This window comes from Setaria italica, chromosome VI (assembly GCF_000263155.2).
Source record: "Setaria italica strain Yugu1 chromosome VI, Setaria_italica_v2.0, whole genome shotgun sequence".
Taxonomy (NCBI): Eukaryota; Viridiplantae; Streptophyta; class Magnoliopsida; order Poales; family Poaceae; genus Setaria; species Setaria italica.
Window position 1 is genome coordinate 9,878,190 of NC_028455.1, and position 18,898 is coordinate 9,897,087.

The window sequence follows — 18,898 nt, forward strand, 5'->3', positions numbered from 1 at the left end:
TTTGAAGATGTGTATCAAGATATACTCATCGTATTTTAGGCATGTACATATATACAAAAATATAAAAGTCGGCACCGGAAAAAAAAAGACAGTGCGAAGAATATATGCTTTTAAAAAAATCTTTACATGTACACTTATACTTTTTTGCCTAAACCCTTTTAAGAAAGTGGATTTTATGAGCATAGGAGCAGCTGCTCACCCTATGACGTGTCACACTCTTAGTCATCGAATCGGCACTAGAGGGTTGAGATTGAACCTTCTGGATTGAGGTGACACGGCCCAATCTAAGCCCTCCGATGCCGATCCGATGATTGAGAGTTCGGGTGGGCAGCTGCCCCTATGTTCACAAAGTATTTAACCACCCTTTTAAATTTGATCTGATTTCACCAAATGCAAATTTCGCCGCAGCAAGGGAGATCAACATATATTGGACCACCAAAGCTCTCTCTCGTTTCAAATCGGGTTCTTACAAAGAAGGTGGTTGAACAAGCACGGCCCATGTTTGTTTTAAACAGAGGATGGAGTTTAGCCGTCGACTCCACAAAACGACACCAGTTCCCTTTTGTCTTCCTTCAGATTTCTTAGGCCCGCTTCGTGCTATTATTGTAAATTTGGAAAATTTTTACTTGTGTGGATGAAATGAAGAGTAGTCACACTTTTTTCCTGCGGGTACAAGAGAAGTCACACTCCCTCCCTTCCAAATTTTCTAGACGTATATATGCATAATAATATTTATGCGGATCGAGTATATAGTATATGTGTATACATAATAAATAGAAAAAGGAAAAAAAGAAGAGGGGGAAAAAATTCTATTGACCTCCTTCCCTGGGCGCGCGGGTAACTAGGGGAGAAATGCGGCGACGACGAGTAGTAGGAGACGAAGATTCTATTCGCCTCCCCTCCTCTCTCTCCGCTCCTCTGCTCTTATACTACTCCAGTTCTCACCTCCTCTCTCTGCCCTCACCTGACTCCCTCCTCCCTGCTCCCTCCCCTCTCGATACCTCCGCCTCCGCTCCCCTCCAAGCCTCCCCTTTTTCCATCCACCCTCCGCCGCCTCCCGGGGGCGCCGACGGGCCAGGTAGTAGGTATACTACTAGTTTACTTAACCCGGCGAGCCAAAGGAGGATTCTTTTTTTCTTTCCCGGTGTCCCCTGATCGATTGATGAGCGGCGCGCGGCGGCGATGAGGGCGGATCTCAGCACCATCCAGCAGACGCTTATGCCAGAGGCGGCGGCGGCGCTGGCGCGGGCCATCGACGAGGCCGCGCGACGGAGGCACGGCCAGACCACGCCGCTCCACGTCGCCGCCGCGCTCCTCGCCGCGCCGGCGGGGCTGCTGCGACAGGCCTGCGCCCGCGCCGCCGCCGCCGCTGCGGGGGCCGGCCCTGGCGCCGCCGGTGGCGGTGGCGCCGGCGCGCACCCGCTGCAGTGCCGCGCGCTCGAGCTCTGCTTCTCGGTGGCGCTCGACAGGCTGCCGGCCGCGGCATCGGCGGCCGCCGCGGCGGCGCAGGGGGCGGGGCCGCCGGTGTCCAACGCGCTCGTCGCGGCGCTCAAGCGCGCGCAGGCGCAGCAGCGGCGGGGGTGCCCCGAGGCGGCGCAGCAGCCGCTGCTCGCCGTCAAGGTCGAGCTCGAGCAGCTCGTGCTATCCATCCTCGACGACCCCTCCGTCAGCCGCGTCATGCGCGAGGCATCCTTCTCCTCCTCCGCCGTCAAGTCCACCATCGAGCAGTCGCTCTCCTCGCCCTCGCCGGCGGCGCCCTCCGCAGCCGCGGTCTCCGCCCCGACGGTCGCCGCAGCCACGCCCCTCTCCCCGTCCCCCTCTCCGCTCCCTCGCCTCGGCGTTCCCAACGCCTACATCAACCCACGCCTGGCAGCCGCCGGCGGCGGTGGCGGGGACGACGCGCGCAAGGTGCTCGACGTCATGCTCAAGCCGGCGCGCCGGAACCCAGTGCTCGTGGGCGACGCCGGGCCGGACGCGGTGCTGAAGGAGGCGGTCAGGAGGATCCCGACGGCAGGGTCCCCTGTCCTCGCCGGAGCCAAGGTCCTGCCGCTCGAGGGGGAGCTCGCCAAGCTCGCCGACGACAAGGCAGCCTTGGCGGCGAGGATCGGAAACCTGGCCGCGGTTGTTGAGAGGCTCGTCGCGGACCACGGCGCCGTGGTTCTTGATCTTGGAGACCTTAAGTGGCTGGTGGACGGGCCGGCAGCTGCGGCGTCGGATGGGGGCAAGGCGGTGGTGTCAGAGATGGCACGGTTGCTGAGGCGGTTCGGGGCCGGCAAGGTCTGGGCCGTCGGTACAGCTGCGTGCGCCACCTACCTCCGCTGCAAGGTCTACCACCCAACCATGGAGGCCGAGTGGGACCTCCAGGCCGTGCCCATCGCCCGCGGGGCACCGCTCGCTGGTGCTGCTCTCAGGTGTGTTTTTCCTCGCCTTTTCTTCTTGGTTGTTGGATTTACCATGTGTTGTGATGTTCTTGTTGTTGTTATTTCTAGTTATTCAGATTTCATATGATTCTTTTCGTGTTATTGGACCAGATGAGGAAAAGGATAACTGTAGTTTGCTTGATAACCAAAATTTTACTACAGTTGAATAGTTGATATGATTTGTGCAACTCCAAAAAGTGTGTTGCCTTTTTCTGGTGTATAAGTAGACTTCTAGTTTGTACTATAGGATGGGTTTAGTTCCAGTCAATCTGATCAATTATTGAAATTTGTAGGCCTGCAGGCACTGGACTTCTCGGCAACTCGGTGGGGATGTTATCGCCTACCCTTCGGCCTGTGCCGGTGACACCAACGGCGCCCCGATGGCCACCAGGGGCAGGGACTGACCAGCCTCTCATGGCTAGGCCGGCCATGTGCCTACTTTGCAAGGGTAGCTACGATCGTGAGCTTGCCAAGCTTGCAGCGGAGCGGAAGGAGAAGCCGGCATCGCGCCCTGAGGCTGCTAAGCCCGGTTTGCCACACTGGCTGCAGCCAAGCAGTGATCAGACACAGGTTTGTGTCTTTTCTCTATGTGAACATGTAAAATAAGCATTGTTCTAATGAAATGGTGAATTACATAGTCCTTTATTCTCTTACAGACCAAGGAGCAAGAGTTGAAATGGAAGGAGACTGCCCAAGAGCTTGAGAAGAAATGGCGTGAGACTTGCGCCCGTACCCACGGCACCCGTGCTGGAGCACCAGCTCTCTCCATGCCGTTGGCTGCCTTCGGCCCACGCCCGCCCATTGAGCCCAAACTACAACTTGCCAGGGGTGCCATTCCCACCCTTAAAATGAACACCAATTGGGAGAAGGCAGAGGGTACCCCTACGTCCGAGCTTCGTAAGAGTCCGCCAGGCAGCCCAGTGAAGACCGACCTTGTGCTTGGTCCCTTGGACCCGGGTGCTACTGTGGATAAAGACCAGAAGGAAAATTACACAGAGGGACTAACTGCCATGCAAAAGGCTAAGATATCTGGAATTTCTGACATCGAGTCCTTCAAGAGGCTCCTCAAGGGGCTTACAGAGAAGGTCAGCTGGCAATCAGATGCTGCTTCAGCAATCGCTGCTGTTGTAATACAATGCAGATCTGGCAGTGGGAAGCGGCGAAAAATCGGGACAAGGGGTGACATGTGGCTCCTGTTTGTTGGTCCTGACCAAGCAGGCAAGAGGAAGATGGTGAATGCATTGTCTGAGCTGATGGTAAACACGCAACCAGTGGTTGTAAACTTTGGTGGCGATTCCCGGCTGGCCAAGGATGGTAATAGACTCAATGCAGGTTTCTGGGGGAAAACCTCACTTGACCGGATCACTGAGGCAGTTCGGCAAAATCCATTCTCAGTTATTGTTCTTGAGGGTATTGATCAAGTGGATGCTGTTGTGCGAGGAAAGATCAAGCGAGCAATGGAAACTGGTCGTCTGCCAGACTCCCGGGGCCGTGAGGTAAGCCTTGGCAACGTCATCTTTGTTCTCACCACAAATTGGTTACCCGAGGAACTCAAGGGACCAAAATTCGAAACATTGCTCCAAGATGAAGGAAGGATGTTCGAGGTAGCAAACTCTAATTGGCAGCTTGAGCTCTCTATTGGTGACAAGCAGGTCAAGCACCGAGCAGATTGGTTGTGTGATGATGCTCGCCCAGCGAAGTTAGCCAAAGAATTATCCAGTGGGCATGGTCTATCTCTTGACCTTAATTTAGCTGTTGGGGCATTGGATGACACTGAGAGCTCACGGAATTCCAGCGATCTCTCTGTTGAACAAGAACAGGAGAAAGGGCACCTTTCAGTCAAGTGTATAACACCAGCCCCTGACTCTGATCTATTGAATCTCGTTGACGATGCCATCGTGTTCCGGCCAGTTGACTTTGGACCATTTAGGAAGAATGTCACAGATTGCATGGCGGCGAAGTTTGAATCACTCATTGGGAGCAGCAACTCATTCAGAATCGATGAAGATGCCATTGACCGGATGGCTGGTAGCGTCTGGCTCACTGACGAGAAGCTAGAGGACTGGGCTGAGAAAGTGCTCATGCCCAGTATAGAACGATTGTGGCGCAACATGAAGCATCACAATGGCCGTGCTGTTGTCCGTCTTGCAGCAGTCGCAGACAAGGCATTGCCAAGGTGGGGAGGGGGGCGAGAAGGGCTACCAGCAACGGTACCGATCGCCATTGATGGCATGTAGAGAGGGAATTTGGGGGGAGTACATTCTTTTGTATGGTAGATATGTAAATATTGGGGAGAACTCCCTTGTTATAAGCTTAGGGAGGTTACTATATGAAGCACATAGGAGGGGAGGGAGAAAATCCTTTTGACTACCAAATAGGCATGGAGGTTATAGATCTTATAACAACAAATGTGATCTATAGTTTTGATAATATATGTAGCTATGTTCCTTGAAACAAAAAAAAATTCTCTTTTGCACTTCCTAATGTTGCAAGGATTGATGGTGTAGAGGAAGTAAATAATGATGTAGCCCTCAATCAAATTCGACTCCGATCAGATCAGTTGTTGCCATTTGCATAAACTATTGAGTACGCATCAAGTGGCAAAGATTTGACATGTGAATGTATCATTTCTTTTTGCTAGCTCTGTACAGTTGTTTGATGTGAATGTATCAATACATCTTCCTCTGCTTCTTGAATGTTTCGGCAATTCTATTGAAGGATACGGTCGAAAAATGATAGTATTCTTTGAGCTGTCTATAAACTAGCTCCAAATTGGTTGAAAATGAAGAAACACGTGTGGTCCTCTTTTTTTTAAAAAAAATTATTGCTAGTGCCGACTTCTTATGTATTTTGCTTATTTTCCCATTTTTCACGTCGTTTTCAAGGCTGAGTTGAATGATGAATCTTAGCCATACCACTGTCCATGTCGAACCCTACTTTCATAATTTTCCAGAAAAGAAGTTTTGAAAATGAGAATATAAAGGTATTCCCAGTTTCTCACTACTTTGCATGTGACAACACAACATTTCTCCTTTATTCTTTTGGAGAGGTTAAAGGTTGACCACACAGATCAATATCACTTTCTGCTATGCTTTGTCTTTTTACATCTCTTGCTTCCTTTGCTCTTTACTTGGGTTATCTAATTTCCAGAAATAAAACCATCAGAGATTTTGTTTTATGTTTTGTGTGTCATGTGACTAATTAACCAATTAGGTGATGCCCTGCCAGTGAGTTTAGCCACACCTAAAACTATTTAATGTGTGTTGGTTATGTGGCATGTTTTGATCCACCAGCACAACACTTATTTGGAACTAAAGCATCTTGTTGTTTTCTCCATGGAAAAATCCTCCTGATCCAAACCAAATGGCCACTTTTTGGCCTAATTGCGGGCCCACACTGATGTGGCAGATCACCAACTCGAATCAACTTGGAAACATTCTATGCTTGTTTATATTAATGTTAAGTGCTCATTACAGGGCTGCATGCATGAGGTGCCCCAAGGAATTGTACCCCTGAAACTCACGGCAGCAAAATAGTCTATGAATCACTAGCTCATCTAGCATTTGTCAGTGACTCATAACAAGGGTTCCAAGCGCATATTGCGAGTACGTGTAGCGGTGGCGATTTCTTTAATCATTCATCAAGTTGGCTCTATTATTAACTTTAACCTGTACTTTGCATCCCTCCCTCAGTTTGTTTATTTGATCATGCTGGGGTCACTCAACCTTTGCAAAAAGGTGTGTGCAATTGTTTAAAGTGCCTTTTCCATGTGGCAAAAGATAAGGCCATGCACCGTTTTTGTCTCATATCGACGTGGAGGAGTGCTGGTCTGTTGGATCCACATCCTGAAGGCAGATAAACTTGGCTTTCAGGGGGTCCACTTGTCACTGGGTGATTGGTTCACATTCACATACCGCTGTTGCTGCACCAGAGCTCGTAGGTGATACGTTTTAGTCAGTCACCATGCTCGGGAAAAAGGTAGCTGTGACTTGGGGGGCACTGCCGGTTGCCTTTTCCCCAGGCTTAGTTGCTAATGCGCTCATGCGTCTCCCTCGCTTTTTATTGATCTCGCAATCACTTGTGTGTGACTTCAGCTTTCTGGACCCTCTTTGTCCCATGTGGAGTGAAAGTGATCATCATGGAGCAACTTGGCTTTGAAATGGTATTCTTCCCCTGCTTTCAACTGTAGATTGAAAGTTGGAGGATGGAGCTAGTGAAAAGATTTTGGCTCTCCTTTTTAACCTGATGGTTTGGTTTCGAAGGTTCTGTGCCAGCAGAATCATGGTAAAACAGTTTAGAAGGCAAAATCAACGCTTAAGTCTTCTCATAAAGCATATTTAGGTCACTCTCAATGAAAGTTTCACTCTCATTAAATATAGTCAGCATTTTTAATGATGTGGTAAAGAGTTAATGAAGAGAAGTAAAATGAGTTTCACGGTGATGAAACTATGTATACATTGTTCGCATCATAGTTTGTGTCTTGCATGTAGCCTGCGGAAACAACAATGAATGAAATAATACATTGTATGAAACTATTTCAACTATGTACTAAATTTTTTCTTGAAGGAAACATAAACATGAAAGTCCCTCGTTGAGAATGGTCCTTGTTCTTGGGTACTTGTCCCATAGAGGTTGGAGAGGAACAGTGCAAAAAAACACAAAGCAACAAGCATGGACAGGAACAGGATCTTGCTACAAAGTACAATTTACACTACAAAGGAATATACTATACACAATGCACACAATGCGCAGTAGCTCTGACTTGATCACCAGGCATTCACGCACAACAACACAAGCTTTTCAGTTTTCACACTGGGAGCAGAGACACTCACAGCCGGTGCGTGACTGATGGCAGGCTCTCACATCGTTGCAATGGCAGCCCCACCGAGACGGCCGGGGGGCGTGCGCAGTAAAGGCCGTCTTTCAGTGCCGCCACAGCCCTTGTCGATCAAATTCGATCTCCTGCACTGCACCCTGTGATGATGGAGGAGTGAATACTGAATGGGTAGGCAGGGCAGGGAGAGGTGCGTGCGTGAGAACGGGCGCAGAGATGACAGATTCTGCCTGCGTGCAAGATCCAAGGAGACAAAGGCGGACGCGCCTGGCCCTGCCCTGCCTTTTCGCGAGCACACACATTCATGTCCGGCCAGGCCCCGGACCCTCAATCATGCGTGCGTGTGCTGTTGCTGCTCGTCAGCCACAACAAAGTCCTGTTACCTTGTTGCTTGTGCACGAGGGGTGGTACCCTGGGCCTTTTCTGAAGAAAGAAAAAAAATTCCTTGGCTTGTTTAAAGATCACAGAATAAAATATGCATATTGAAAGTTCTATGTGATGATGAAAAGAGTAAGAAGGTTTATTGTTTATCAGGCCAAGAGGATAGTAGGTGTTTTCGCCCCCTAGGTTGAGTTTTGACAGCTATATATTGAACGATGCCAACCGGGAATGCGTCTTGCAATGACTCTCGCTGTGGGTCGATATGGACATCACTCGTAAAAGAAAAAAAAGATCGATATGCACATGCTTCATTTTCGCCGTGGCAACGATTATCCTCGACTCATCATTATGATTTGAGTTAGCATTATTATGTCTCTATCTATTCTCAGCATTATAAGGTGGGGATATGCCATATTCTCTCGCTCTCGCAACGCCTTTTCTGCAATCGAAAAAGTGAGTATAATTGGCAGCCGTGTTTCTAGTTTCCTCTCTTTATATGTTCCCTAGCATTAGTGACAAAGTGGTTCCACTTGGACCACACCTTTTTCTAGTTCTCAACGTGACTTGGCCACCTATGACCACTATCTTTTAAATTCAATGGTGCCCCAGGCACAGCTCCCAACTATAGCTACAAAACTGAAACATGTGCACTGATCCAAAGTTGGAATCAAATCCGCCCCCAGAGCAAATCATGCCAAGGTTGAATGCCTCTTTTTTAATGCTTAACAGATGATTCAGTCAACTAGAGGATCATCAGCCTCTGGCACAAATAAAAGAGGCCACTTGGGAGGTTGGCCACAATGGATGGTAACTCAAGAGCCGTTTCTTAGAAGGCATCCCCAGCCAGGCCAAGCCAAATGGGATCACAAGAAAAAGAAGTCCAAAAAGATGGATGGCTGAAAGATACATGCCTTTACAGGTTCATAGAATCAAACAAGAAAGGACATGAGAGACTTTAAACTGAAAAGGAGAGTGGGACCCACACCCACCCACGGAGGCCCCCTCCCCTCTCCAACTGCATTTCCATGTGCATCCATTTATTTGCTTTTGCTCCAGACCTAACTCTGGTCTGCTTGCTGGTTTGGGTTGGTTTGGTCATGTGGTGTGTGATCGATCTCTCCTCCATCTTTCTCCTTTAGCTAGCTCCTCATGAACATCATCCTCCCATCCATGCATGCTTTTCAACTTGCTTATCGTCAACAATGGGAATGGTTGAATTGACCTGATCAGATGACTTGTGGAAAAAGTCCAAGGAGAACTCATAATAATTCTGAAAAATACTGTGATTTTCTTGGCCGCTTTTTGTGAAAAGAGTGTCAAGTGCGTACGGAAAATAGTTTTTGCACCATCAACAATTGGTACCCCTGTTTTCATAGTAATTGAATTATATATGCAATTAGAATAAATGTTAGAATTAGACTAGTGATGTTGCAAACTAGTAATCCCTCCGTTCCAAATTGTAGGTCGTTTTGGCTTTTCTAGGTGCATAGATATTATTATGCATCTAGATATAGTGTATGTCTAGATGCATAATAATATCTATGAACCTAGAAAAGTCAAAACCACCTACAATTTGGAACGGATGGAGTACGAGTAACACCTAAATTCAACAATTACGTGGATGCATAGTTTCAGTACTGTTCAACTGGTACGGGTTCTCTGGATCTGAGTATATATATGAAATAAATGTAGTGAAAAGTACATAACACAAGCATGAAGCATGCCCATGCTGTCAAAGAGAAAGTGAAAATGCCCATAGGGTTGAAGAAAATATGATCACTTTCTGTTAGATCCTGACTGGGACTTGCAATTAACTTGCAAGTAGTGCATGAAGAAACGGAACTGGGAAAAGCAAGTCATCTTTTCCAGAAGGAAAAATGGAGCCAAAAAGGTGAGTGCAATCAGGAGAACCTTGACCAAGTTGCTTGTGGCCATGGATTCCTTGAGGGCACAAGGAAACAACTTTGTCAAACAAGAAACTGTTGGCCCACTAACTAGGACAATGTCACTGCTGCATTATGTCATCTCATATCTGTACACGTTCGCGCAGGAAACATGTCCGGTGCATAATCCAACACATTCAGTTGATCAGTTCCTCCCGTACCAAAACCTAGCTTTCCGAATTTCAGTGGATCGGATGACAAATTACACTATCTTATAAACAGAAGTATTAGATCCATCCACTTGGTGCAATTCTTGAAATTTTTTGTTCAAATATAGCAGTGTATATCGTTCATAGTCTATGCAAAAATTGGCCTTGATATATACAATCACATTAATTCCCATTTCTTGTGTCTTTTAGTTGAATCTGGAAATTATGTTTTGGAGGATGTATGATGGATCAATGCTATCAGCAGAATGGCAAAGAATTGAACAAGGAGGAGCATGACAGATTGGCAAATGTATCATGCAGCTTGAGAATCTCCTCCCAACCCTATCCGATCCCATCAGTAGCTAGAGCAGCATGGGTTCAATCGATCAGAGCGTGAGTGATCCATCCATAAAGGCAGAAAGGTGCCTGCTGCATTCCTGATCGATGAGATGCATGAGGAGACCTACTAGCCTTGTCTTGTTGGCACTAGCAGCTGCCTGACTGCCGGCCTGCCAATAACCCACCATGATCATCAGAGAGACCCATGGCACGAAATTATGGGGAGGCCGAAAAGGCCATGGGGGCCAGATGCCATGATGCTCCATCGATCGCCAGCTTCACTTTTCCACATCTCGTCGCCTCTTCCAAAAAGGCTCCATGGCCAAAAGGTGGCAGCTGCAGAAAGGCAGCGAGCAAAGAAAATGCTACTTGCAAAGGTGACCATGACTGCTGTCTCTTCTTGTGCTGCCGAATCTAGTGTGTGTGTGCTGTTGCATCTCTTTTGTGCGCGTGCATGGCATGGTTGGGTGAAAGTGAGGAGGATGCTTGCAGCAATAGCAATGTAACTTTAACCCACTTTGCTGCAGGAACCCTATTTTTTCTTTTGTTGGTGGGAATGGAATGGGGATTCGACCCCCCCCCCCCCCCCCCCCCCCCCAAAGTTTTATGCATGTGGCAGTGTGTTTTTGCTGGGGGCTCGGGGCACCACGGATGCGCATATACAAGTGTGAAAGTTGCGTGGCTGGGGTATTTCGGATCTTTGGATCTTTCCGGGTCGTCTCCGGAAGAATAAAAATTCTTCAGTGGCTCACAATTGGTAGTCCAGCTGGTGAAGTGTCGGGTCCGCCTTTGCGATGTAGATCCCGATTGCTTTTTTGAAGAATTTTATGAATTATTGTTAGGTTGGTTGCTGTCCTAATCATATCACTTTTCAGGGTTTTTGCAACTTATTGTTAGGTTTATTTTGTGGAAGCGGCTTAATTAGCGATATAAATCCTGTCTCTTTTGATACACACACACAATCTTGGCAACACAAACCATGTGATTTTGAGAATATCATAAGATTGTAAACCCTTAGGTTTATTTTGCCTTAGCATGGCATGAATTATGTCACTTTTGAGTCAAAGCATTGTAACAACGTAAATTCTATCTCTTTCAAGAATTGCTGAAGATTACTATTAAGTTATTTTGAATTTTCGGGTTCCACGATGCACAATCCATGCATGTGAAAATGGCACAATATTTTAGTTCTTTTGGTCTTTTGGATCGTCTCCGGAAGAATAAAAATCCTTTGGTTGCTGGCAATTGGTAGTCCAGCTGGTGAGGTGACGGATCCGCCTTTGCGATGTAGATCACGGTCGCCTTTTTGAGGAATTTTGTGAATTATTGTTAGGCTTAGGGCTTGTTTGGATACCTCATGTTAAAGTTTAACAAGTGTTAAAATTTTAACACTTTCAAATGGAGTACTAAAGTTTAACACATTGGAGTGTTTGGATGGTGTGTTAAACTTTAACACCTTTGATGAGAAATGACTCTATTGCCCCCTCATTTATGGCCGGCGGAGACAGAGGGAGGAGAGAGAAGGGGGCAATGGTGGGAAAAAGTGAAGAGGGGGACCACTTTTAACAAGTTTAACAACTTTTAACACCCCCTTGAGGTGTTTATGAAATTGGGGGTGTTAAACTTTAACACATCCCTTTTAACACATGTGTTTGGGAGGCAATGTGATAAAAAGGTATTAAAAGTGGGGTGTTAAACTTTAACACTCCCTATCCAAACAGGGCCTTATTGTTGTCCTAATCATGTCACTCTTAGGGTTGTGTAATTTATTGTTAGTTTTATTATGTGGAAGCGACTTATTTAGCAACATAATAAATCCTATCTCTTTTGAGATATACACCATTTTAGCAACATAAATCATGTTTCTTTTGTAAAGTTTGTCGATTATATATCCTTTGGTTTATTTTGCCTTATCATGGTGTGAATTATGTCGCTATTATGGAGTCCAACCATCATAGCAATGAAATTCTCTCACTTTTGAGAACTGTTCTAGATTACCATTAAGAAATTCTTTTCCATAATGCACAATCCATGCATGTGAAGTGGCATAATATTTAAGATCTTTCTATCCTTTTGGATCATCTCCGGAAGAATAAAAATCCTTTGGTGGCTGACAATTGGTAGTCTAGCTGATGAGGTCTCGGTTCCGCCTTTGTGACATAGATCCCGGTCGTTTTTTTGAGGAATTTTGTGAATTATTGTTTGATTTGTTGTTGTCCTAATCATGTCACTTTTCCAAAAAAAAATTAAACTTATTGTTAGGTTTATTATGTGGATTTCACATAAATTCTATCTCTTTTAAGATATATACACCATTTTCAAAACACAAATCATGTTTATTTTGAGAATACTGTCGATTATATATCCTTAGATTTACTTTTCCTTTATCATGGTGTGAATTATATCGCTATTAAGGAATCCAAACCATCGTAGCAGTGGAATTCTCTCACTTTTGTTCCCTTTCGCAAAAAAATAAAATTCTCTCACTTTTGCAAACTGTTCTAGGTTACTGTTAAGTTTTTCTAAACATTTCAAATTTAAGTGTGCTCCATGGATGTGCAATCCACGCATGTGAAAGTTGTATGAAATGGCATATTTAATATATCTTTTGTCTTTCAGAGTCCTCTAGAAGGATAAAATTCTTTAATGGTTGCCGGTGCCTTGTCCGCCTTGTGAAGAAAATATGGTCCCTTTTCCGTTGTTTTGTAAATCTTCCCGGCCATGTGCATAATGTTGTTTTTGAGAATTTTGGTTAGTTACCATTAGTTTAACTTTTATTTTGTTAAAAATGAAATTTGTGTCACATTTATGGCGGATAGACCATCTTATCTACGTAAATTCTATCACTTTTAAGAACTGTTAATAATTATCATTAGGTAAATTTTGCGTTAGCAAGACGTGAACTTTGTCACCTTTTTTCGTGCCCAAACTTTCCTTGCTATGCGAATTCTATTACTTTTGATAATCGTCATAGACTACAGTTAGGTTATTTTTTTATTTTTCATGTTTCTAGATCATCTTTAGAAGAATAAAATCCTATATGTGGTGGCTATAGCCATTGGTAATCCAACCAGTGCCGCGGCCTTTGCGATGTAAATCCCATTGCTTTTTTTCAGAAGTCCTTATTAGGTCTATTTTAACTGAATTGGAGATGTGATTGTGCCATTGTTGAGAATTTTGTAGCTTTTATTGTTTAGAGATTAGAGATATAAATCATGTCGCTTTTTGCAGTGTCCATACAGTCTTGGAGACAAAAAATCATTTCACTTCTGTGAACCTTTTTAGATTATAGTTAGGTTTGTTGTCCTAGCATTATTCAAATTTATCGCTTCTGAGGTCTCTGAGATCATCCTTGTCTTAGAGCATCAAATCATATTACTTTTGGAAAATGGTATAGACTATGTTAGATTTATTACGAGTCAGTCCCATTGATCTACTTCGGAATCTTTGAAAATTTAACTATGTGTTCTAACAATCTAGCATTGTACTCTTAAGGTAACTATACTCAACCTATGAAATATTTATTATTTAATGAGAAATTTTAGAATAATTTTAAAAAATGAGAGCCGTCTATAATTTTTTATAGCTAAAATGCTACTCCGATCCAATCATATCACAAGTTCAACCCAAGGTGCCTAAATGACGCAAGACCTAGATCGTTCGATCGTTCCCAGCATAGTATATGGACAATTCTTTCCAATGATGCTTTCCAACAACTCCTCAGCTCCTAGTCCAATTCCTTTCTGTCGCCTCCTGCTTGTGATCTTCTTCTCGAGACCATGTCAAGGTCGTCGTCTGAGTCAGAACTAATACCACCTTTTTGTTAGTCCGGCTGACGCGTATCTTTTTGCGGTTACATCAGCCATTAGGTGTCCTACTAAGCAAAGGGACTTAAACCCTAGTTTATTTATTGGCCGGCCAGAGTAGATTAATGTGACAAAAGTGCCGTCATGTCGTGTTGCATCATGGGGTTAAAGTAATTGACAAACAAAAGTCCCAAGTATTGTAGACGTCTCCTTGTTGGATCTAGTCAATAGGCCAGAGTCAGGTGGGTCCTAATTGGACTCAATAATTCATTGGTATTGGAAATTTCAACTGGATGATCGACTTCTAAATACCGCTCGGTAACCCCCTCAGTACCGGACGTTCAACCGATATCGCTCGTTATTTAGTATCGGTCAACCCAACCGGTACTAAATGCGCCATTTAGTACCGGTCGGTAACTGCGAGCCACGTCACGCTATTGCGGACGGCAGTTAGTACTAACCGGTACTAAAGTTTATTTCTTTTCTTTTTTTACCCTTTTATTTTAATTCGTATTCGTATCCGACGGAGCTTTTACTAATAATATTACGTTAATATATCAACCCATTCAAATCCAAGTATCACAAGTATCAATCCATTCAAATCATTAACACTCAATAGTTCGTACATCAATACTTAAGGTCCTAGAGATGACAAGTTCAAATCCATAAGAAAAGGGTACGTTAGGAGTCCATGCATGCTACACATTTAATAATACGCTTCGCTTATGTAAATATGCCACATAGCTTAAGTCTCTAATCGTAAAGCCTAGAACTTCATCAATATAAGTTAGATCATGAATTAGTGCACTCTCTAGCGCTTCACAAGGACGGTCACATGCACTACCATAAATCTCGAACAATGAAGATGACGTCAACTGAAATGACATGTAGAAAGTGAGATAAGCCTGGAGCTTGAAATCCCTGGTGCGTATCAGGTTTCCATCGGTGTAACTATAATTCAACACATCCAAGACTTGAGTCAGAATCGCATGAAAGCTCATTGCTGTCAAGGTTTGACCAAAGACATCCTAAAAGAAGAGAATAACGTGATGAAATTTAAAATATGTAACATAATTAAACATAAAATGATGATTAGATATGTTCCATACCATGTCATGTTGATTCAGCTAACAAAACATCTCAATAGTCCTAGTCACATTGCTTTCTCCCTCCTCCAGCGCTTTTATTCGAAAATACGAGAAGTCTGGCACAAAGTACCCATGATCATTAAACTATTGTAGGCAGGTCTCCATGACGGTCCTTTCAAAAGTTACCCTACTTGGTGCTAATTGAGCCCATGCGGCAATTGAAACCATCAGGATGGGCTGTCCTAGTACTCTCATCCGGTTAGCCTGTGTTTCTCGAACAGATACTTAAAAAGAGATTTTTACTCTTTTAAAATTCCATGGACCTAACTATCTCAGATTGCACTAAAGCAGAAGTACCACCTAGAGCTTCGACAACATCTTTCAGCCATCTAATATTGTCAATAAGCTACATTGTATGTAAGTAATTTAGGAATTATTCATATGTAGTAAAAAATCAATTACAAGAAGGAAAGAATATTACTATGTTGGGAATTACTCCTCTACTTCCATCGCCTTTTAGCAAGTCAATGATGCGATTAGGAAAGTGAATTCCTGGAGGATGAGCCAACGGTGGCTCCTCGAAAATGTAGTGTCCACGGCCGCCACCACCATGGTGGCCACCTCCACGGCCGCCACCACCACGGCGAGAAAAACTTCCACTTACCATAGTTAGCCCAAACTGTCCAAATAAAATTGTGATAAGATAATTTGCCACCATTTTTCTTAACTAATCAACTTTGCCACCAATAATACATTGTCATATATGCACATCATATGCATTGAAATAAATCTAGACCATTATTTCATAGCCATTCAAAATTCTATCACAATGCTATTCGTGAATATCTACGTGTCCTCTAAGAGATATAGCCTTATGCCATAATTGTATCAAAAAAATAATTACTTAGCATCCAATACAAATTGGTATCCAATTCAAGGAAAAAGCATAGCTATTTTAATCCAATATGGGTAGCAAAATCATTTTAATGCATCCAAATCAAAATTATCAAAAAAAAACTAACCGGGGAGGGCATGTGAGGGAGGCACGGCGGCGCGTGGGGGAGGCTGGGGAGAGAGAGGCGCGGCGGCAGCCCATGGGGGAGGCGGGGAAGGGAGAGGTGCGGCAGCGGGGACGGGGTGGTGGTGGTCGGGGATAGGGCGACGGGGAACACGGGTGACGGAGCTGGGGACGGGGTGACGGAGATGGCGATGGAGCCAAGGACGAGGTGATGGGCGACGACGATGGGGACGGCAGCCGGGGACGGGGTGGCGGCGGTCGGGGATGGGGTGACGACGATGGTGATGGAGATGGGGATGGGGACCGGATAGGGTGGCGGCAATGGCGATGGAGACGGGGATAGGACCAGCGCGGCGGCGGTGGGCGACGACGATGGCAACAGCGACGGGGACAGGGCGGCGGCGGTGGGCGAGGGCGATGGGGACGGGACCGGTGCAGCGCAAAGCGAGGAACTGCTAATTTTTGGAAACTGTTAAGTATTTGGAAAAGATTAAGTATTTGTAGGTGGGATACTTTAGTACCGGTGCTAGCCTTTGCCCGGTACTAAATTCCTCCATTTAGTACCAGGCAGGACTCCCAACCGGTACTAAAGTTGCTAAATGGCAGGATCTTAAATTAGGGGCATTTAGTACCGGTTCCAGCCTTTGCCCGGTACTAAATTCCTCCATTTAGTACCGAGCATGCTTCCAACCGGTACTAAAGTTGCCAAATTGGCGGGAGCTAAAACTGTCCGCCTCCAGCAGTTTTCTTTCCCGTGCACACTATCTTAATTCTAATAAAATATTTCAATCATTACGATAAGGTTGTCACATGTATATATGTATATATATGAAATAGTAGAGATAAAAATTCATCACAACTATTAAATAGAGTACATTACATATGAACTTCATCGTACATATTAAATCTTACATTAAATGAGATACTTAGAACCTAGAATCGTCCACGTCGTGACCGTTAATCATCACAACATACAAACTATGATTTATATCGATGATGTCAATTCCTAAGAACCTATCGATATAATTTAGCTCATATATGTATGCACTATCCCTAGCCTTGTAGGGCATGTGAAATGTCTCTCCAAATATTCTCACCGAAGTCGTGGATGATGATAAAGTAATGTCAGCTTGCCAACCGCCACGTACTTGACCCCGCGTAGGACTTCTTTTAGACCTTCGTCGGCGTGCATGAAGCCATGCTACTACCGGTTGAACATACCAGAGTATTAACTACGAGTCCTCATGACATACATAGAGTATTAACTAGAGTAAATTATATATATGAAATAGTAGAGATAAAAATTCATCATACATATTAAGTTTTACATAAATAATATATTTAGAACATAGGATTGCCCACATCACGACTGTTAATTTGGGAGACAAAAAGATACACCAGTCCTAAAATAATGGTACAACATGAGATCTACGAGTCCACCTACTTTGGCTGAATATCATAAAGGAATCTTGAAATAATTGTCCAAACGTCTTTTGGAGCAAGTGCCATATTTTCATAATAGAAGTATGGTGGCCCAATAGTCTGTCCAGGTAAAAGACATGTTCACTGAGTATGGTCCATTTTGGCAATCCAAAACCAACCATAAGTTGATGGGTCAAGGTCAGTGAATAAATCTCTGTCTGAACTGGCTATTGGCCACCATACTTCTATTATGAAAATCTAACTCCAAAAGGTATTTGGAAAACTATTTCAAGATTTTTTTTATGATGTTCCGCCAGAGTTTGTGGACTCGAAGTTCTTCTGTTCTCTGTTCTCTGGTATTGGAGGAGCGAAGGTATTACATCTATTGCCGGTCCATTTGCATCGTATTACGTGAAAAATTGGACATAAAGCTTCGTATTAGATAAAGAACTTGATCAATTTTAGGTAGAGGAAAGATAGAGTAAATGTGTTTATAATATTTAATCCTCGTTCTAAAAGATCAACAAGTACTCTATTTTGTAACATAAAACTCATTCTAAAAAACTCTCCATTCTACTCACTCTAAAAAACTCTCCATTCTCCTCGTTCTAAAAGATCAACAAGCTAGTACTCCATTTGTAACATAAAACTCATTTAAAAAACTTCCCATTCACCTCACTCGAAAAAACTCTCCATTCTCCTCGTTCTAAAAGATCAACAAGGTAGTACTCCATTTGTAACATAAAACTCATTTAAAAAACTCCCCATTCACCTCACTCTAAAAAACTCTCCATTCTTCTCGTTCTAAAAGATCAACAAGTACTCCATTTGTAACATAAAACTCATTCTAAAAAACTCTCCATTCTCCTCATTCTAAAAGATCAACAAGCCAGTACTCCATTTGTAACATAAAACTCATTCTAAAAAACTCTCCATTCTCCTCATTCTAATAAAGCAACAAGTACTCCATTTGTATCATAAAACTAGCTCATTCAAAAAAACCTAGAATACTATGACCAGAGGAGGGAGAATGAAGTCGCTAACCGGTCTAGCGAAGAAGCTGGTCGAGTGAAGAAAAACGAAGCCCAAGCAAATGGTTGAGCTTGCTTGAGGAGGAAGCTAAGGAAGCAGCTCATTTATATATAGAGAAAATGGTTCACATTAGTACCGGCTGGTAGCTTCAACCTGTACTAAATGGCATTCTCACCATTTAGTACCGGCTGATGGTTTCCTGGGAAATCTAGCTGTTGGCCACATGGTCCACGTGCCGCCATTTAGTAACGGCTGAGGCTCCAAACCGGTACTATAGGGTTTCTGGTAGCACTGTGCGTGATGACCGGTACTAGTACCGGATGAAAACATGTTGGACAAATACCGGACGAAAACGTGTTGGACGAATGCTTAGTTTCCAGTAGTGTTAGGAACCTGTATATGTTCTCTGTTGATTCTTTGGCATCTTGGTGAGGAAAAAGACTGAAGTTGCAACAATCATATAGAA

The 18,898-nt window shown here is 44.2% G+C and overlaps 1 protein-coding gene across 1 annotated transcript; it reads left to right on the forward strand.

Annotated features, from left to right (window-relative positions):
- Nucleotides 1–982: 982 nt before the first annotated feature.
- Nucleotides 983–5,056, forward strand: LOC101782467 (protein SMAX1-like). Its single transcript, XM_004973027.3, has 3 exons — nt 983–2,411; nt 2,714–2,990; nt 3,077–5,056. The coding sequence occupies exons 1-3, from the start codon at nt 1,183–1,185 to the stop codon at nt 4,655–4,657; spliced, it is 3,087 nt and encodes a 1,028-aa protein (XP_004973084.1). The 5' UTR covers nt 983–1,182; the 3' UTR covers nt 4,658–5,056.
- Nucleotides 5,057–18,898: the final 13,842 nt, after the last annotated feature.

Bases quoted from the DNA above. Each gene is read 5' to 3' on its own strand.
- LOC101782467 (XM_004973027.3), top strand. From the start codon at position 1,183: ATGAGGGCGGATCTCAGCACCATCCAGCAGACGCTTATGCCAGAGGCG. The intron at 2,412-2,713 runs GTGTGTTTTTCC...TGAAATTTGTAG, and splicing joins CTCGCTGGTGCTGCTCTCAG to GCCTGCAGGCACTGGACTTC. The intron at 2,991-3,076 runs GTTTGTGTCTTT...ATTCTCTTACAG, and splicing joins CAAGCAGTGATCAGACACAG to ACCAAGGAGCAAGAGTTGAA.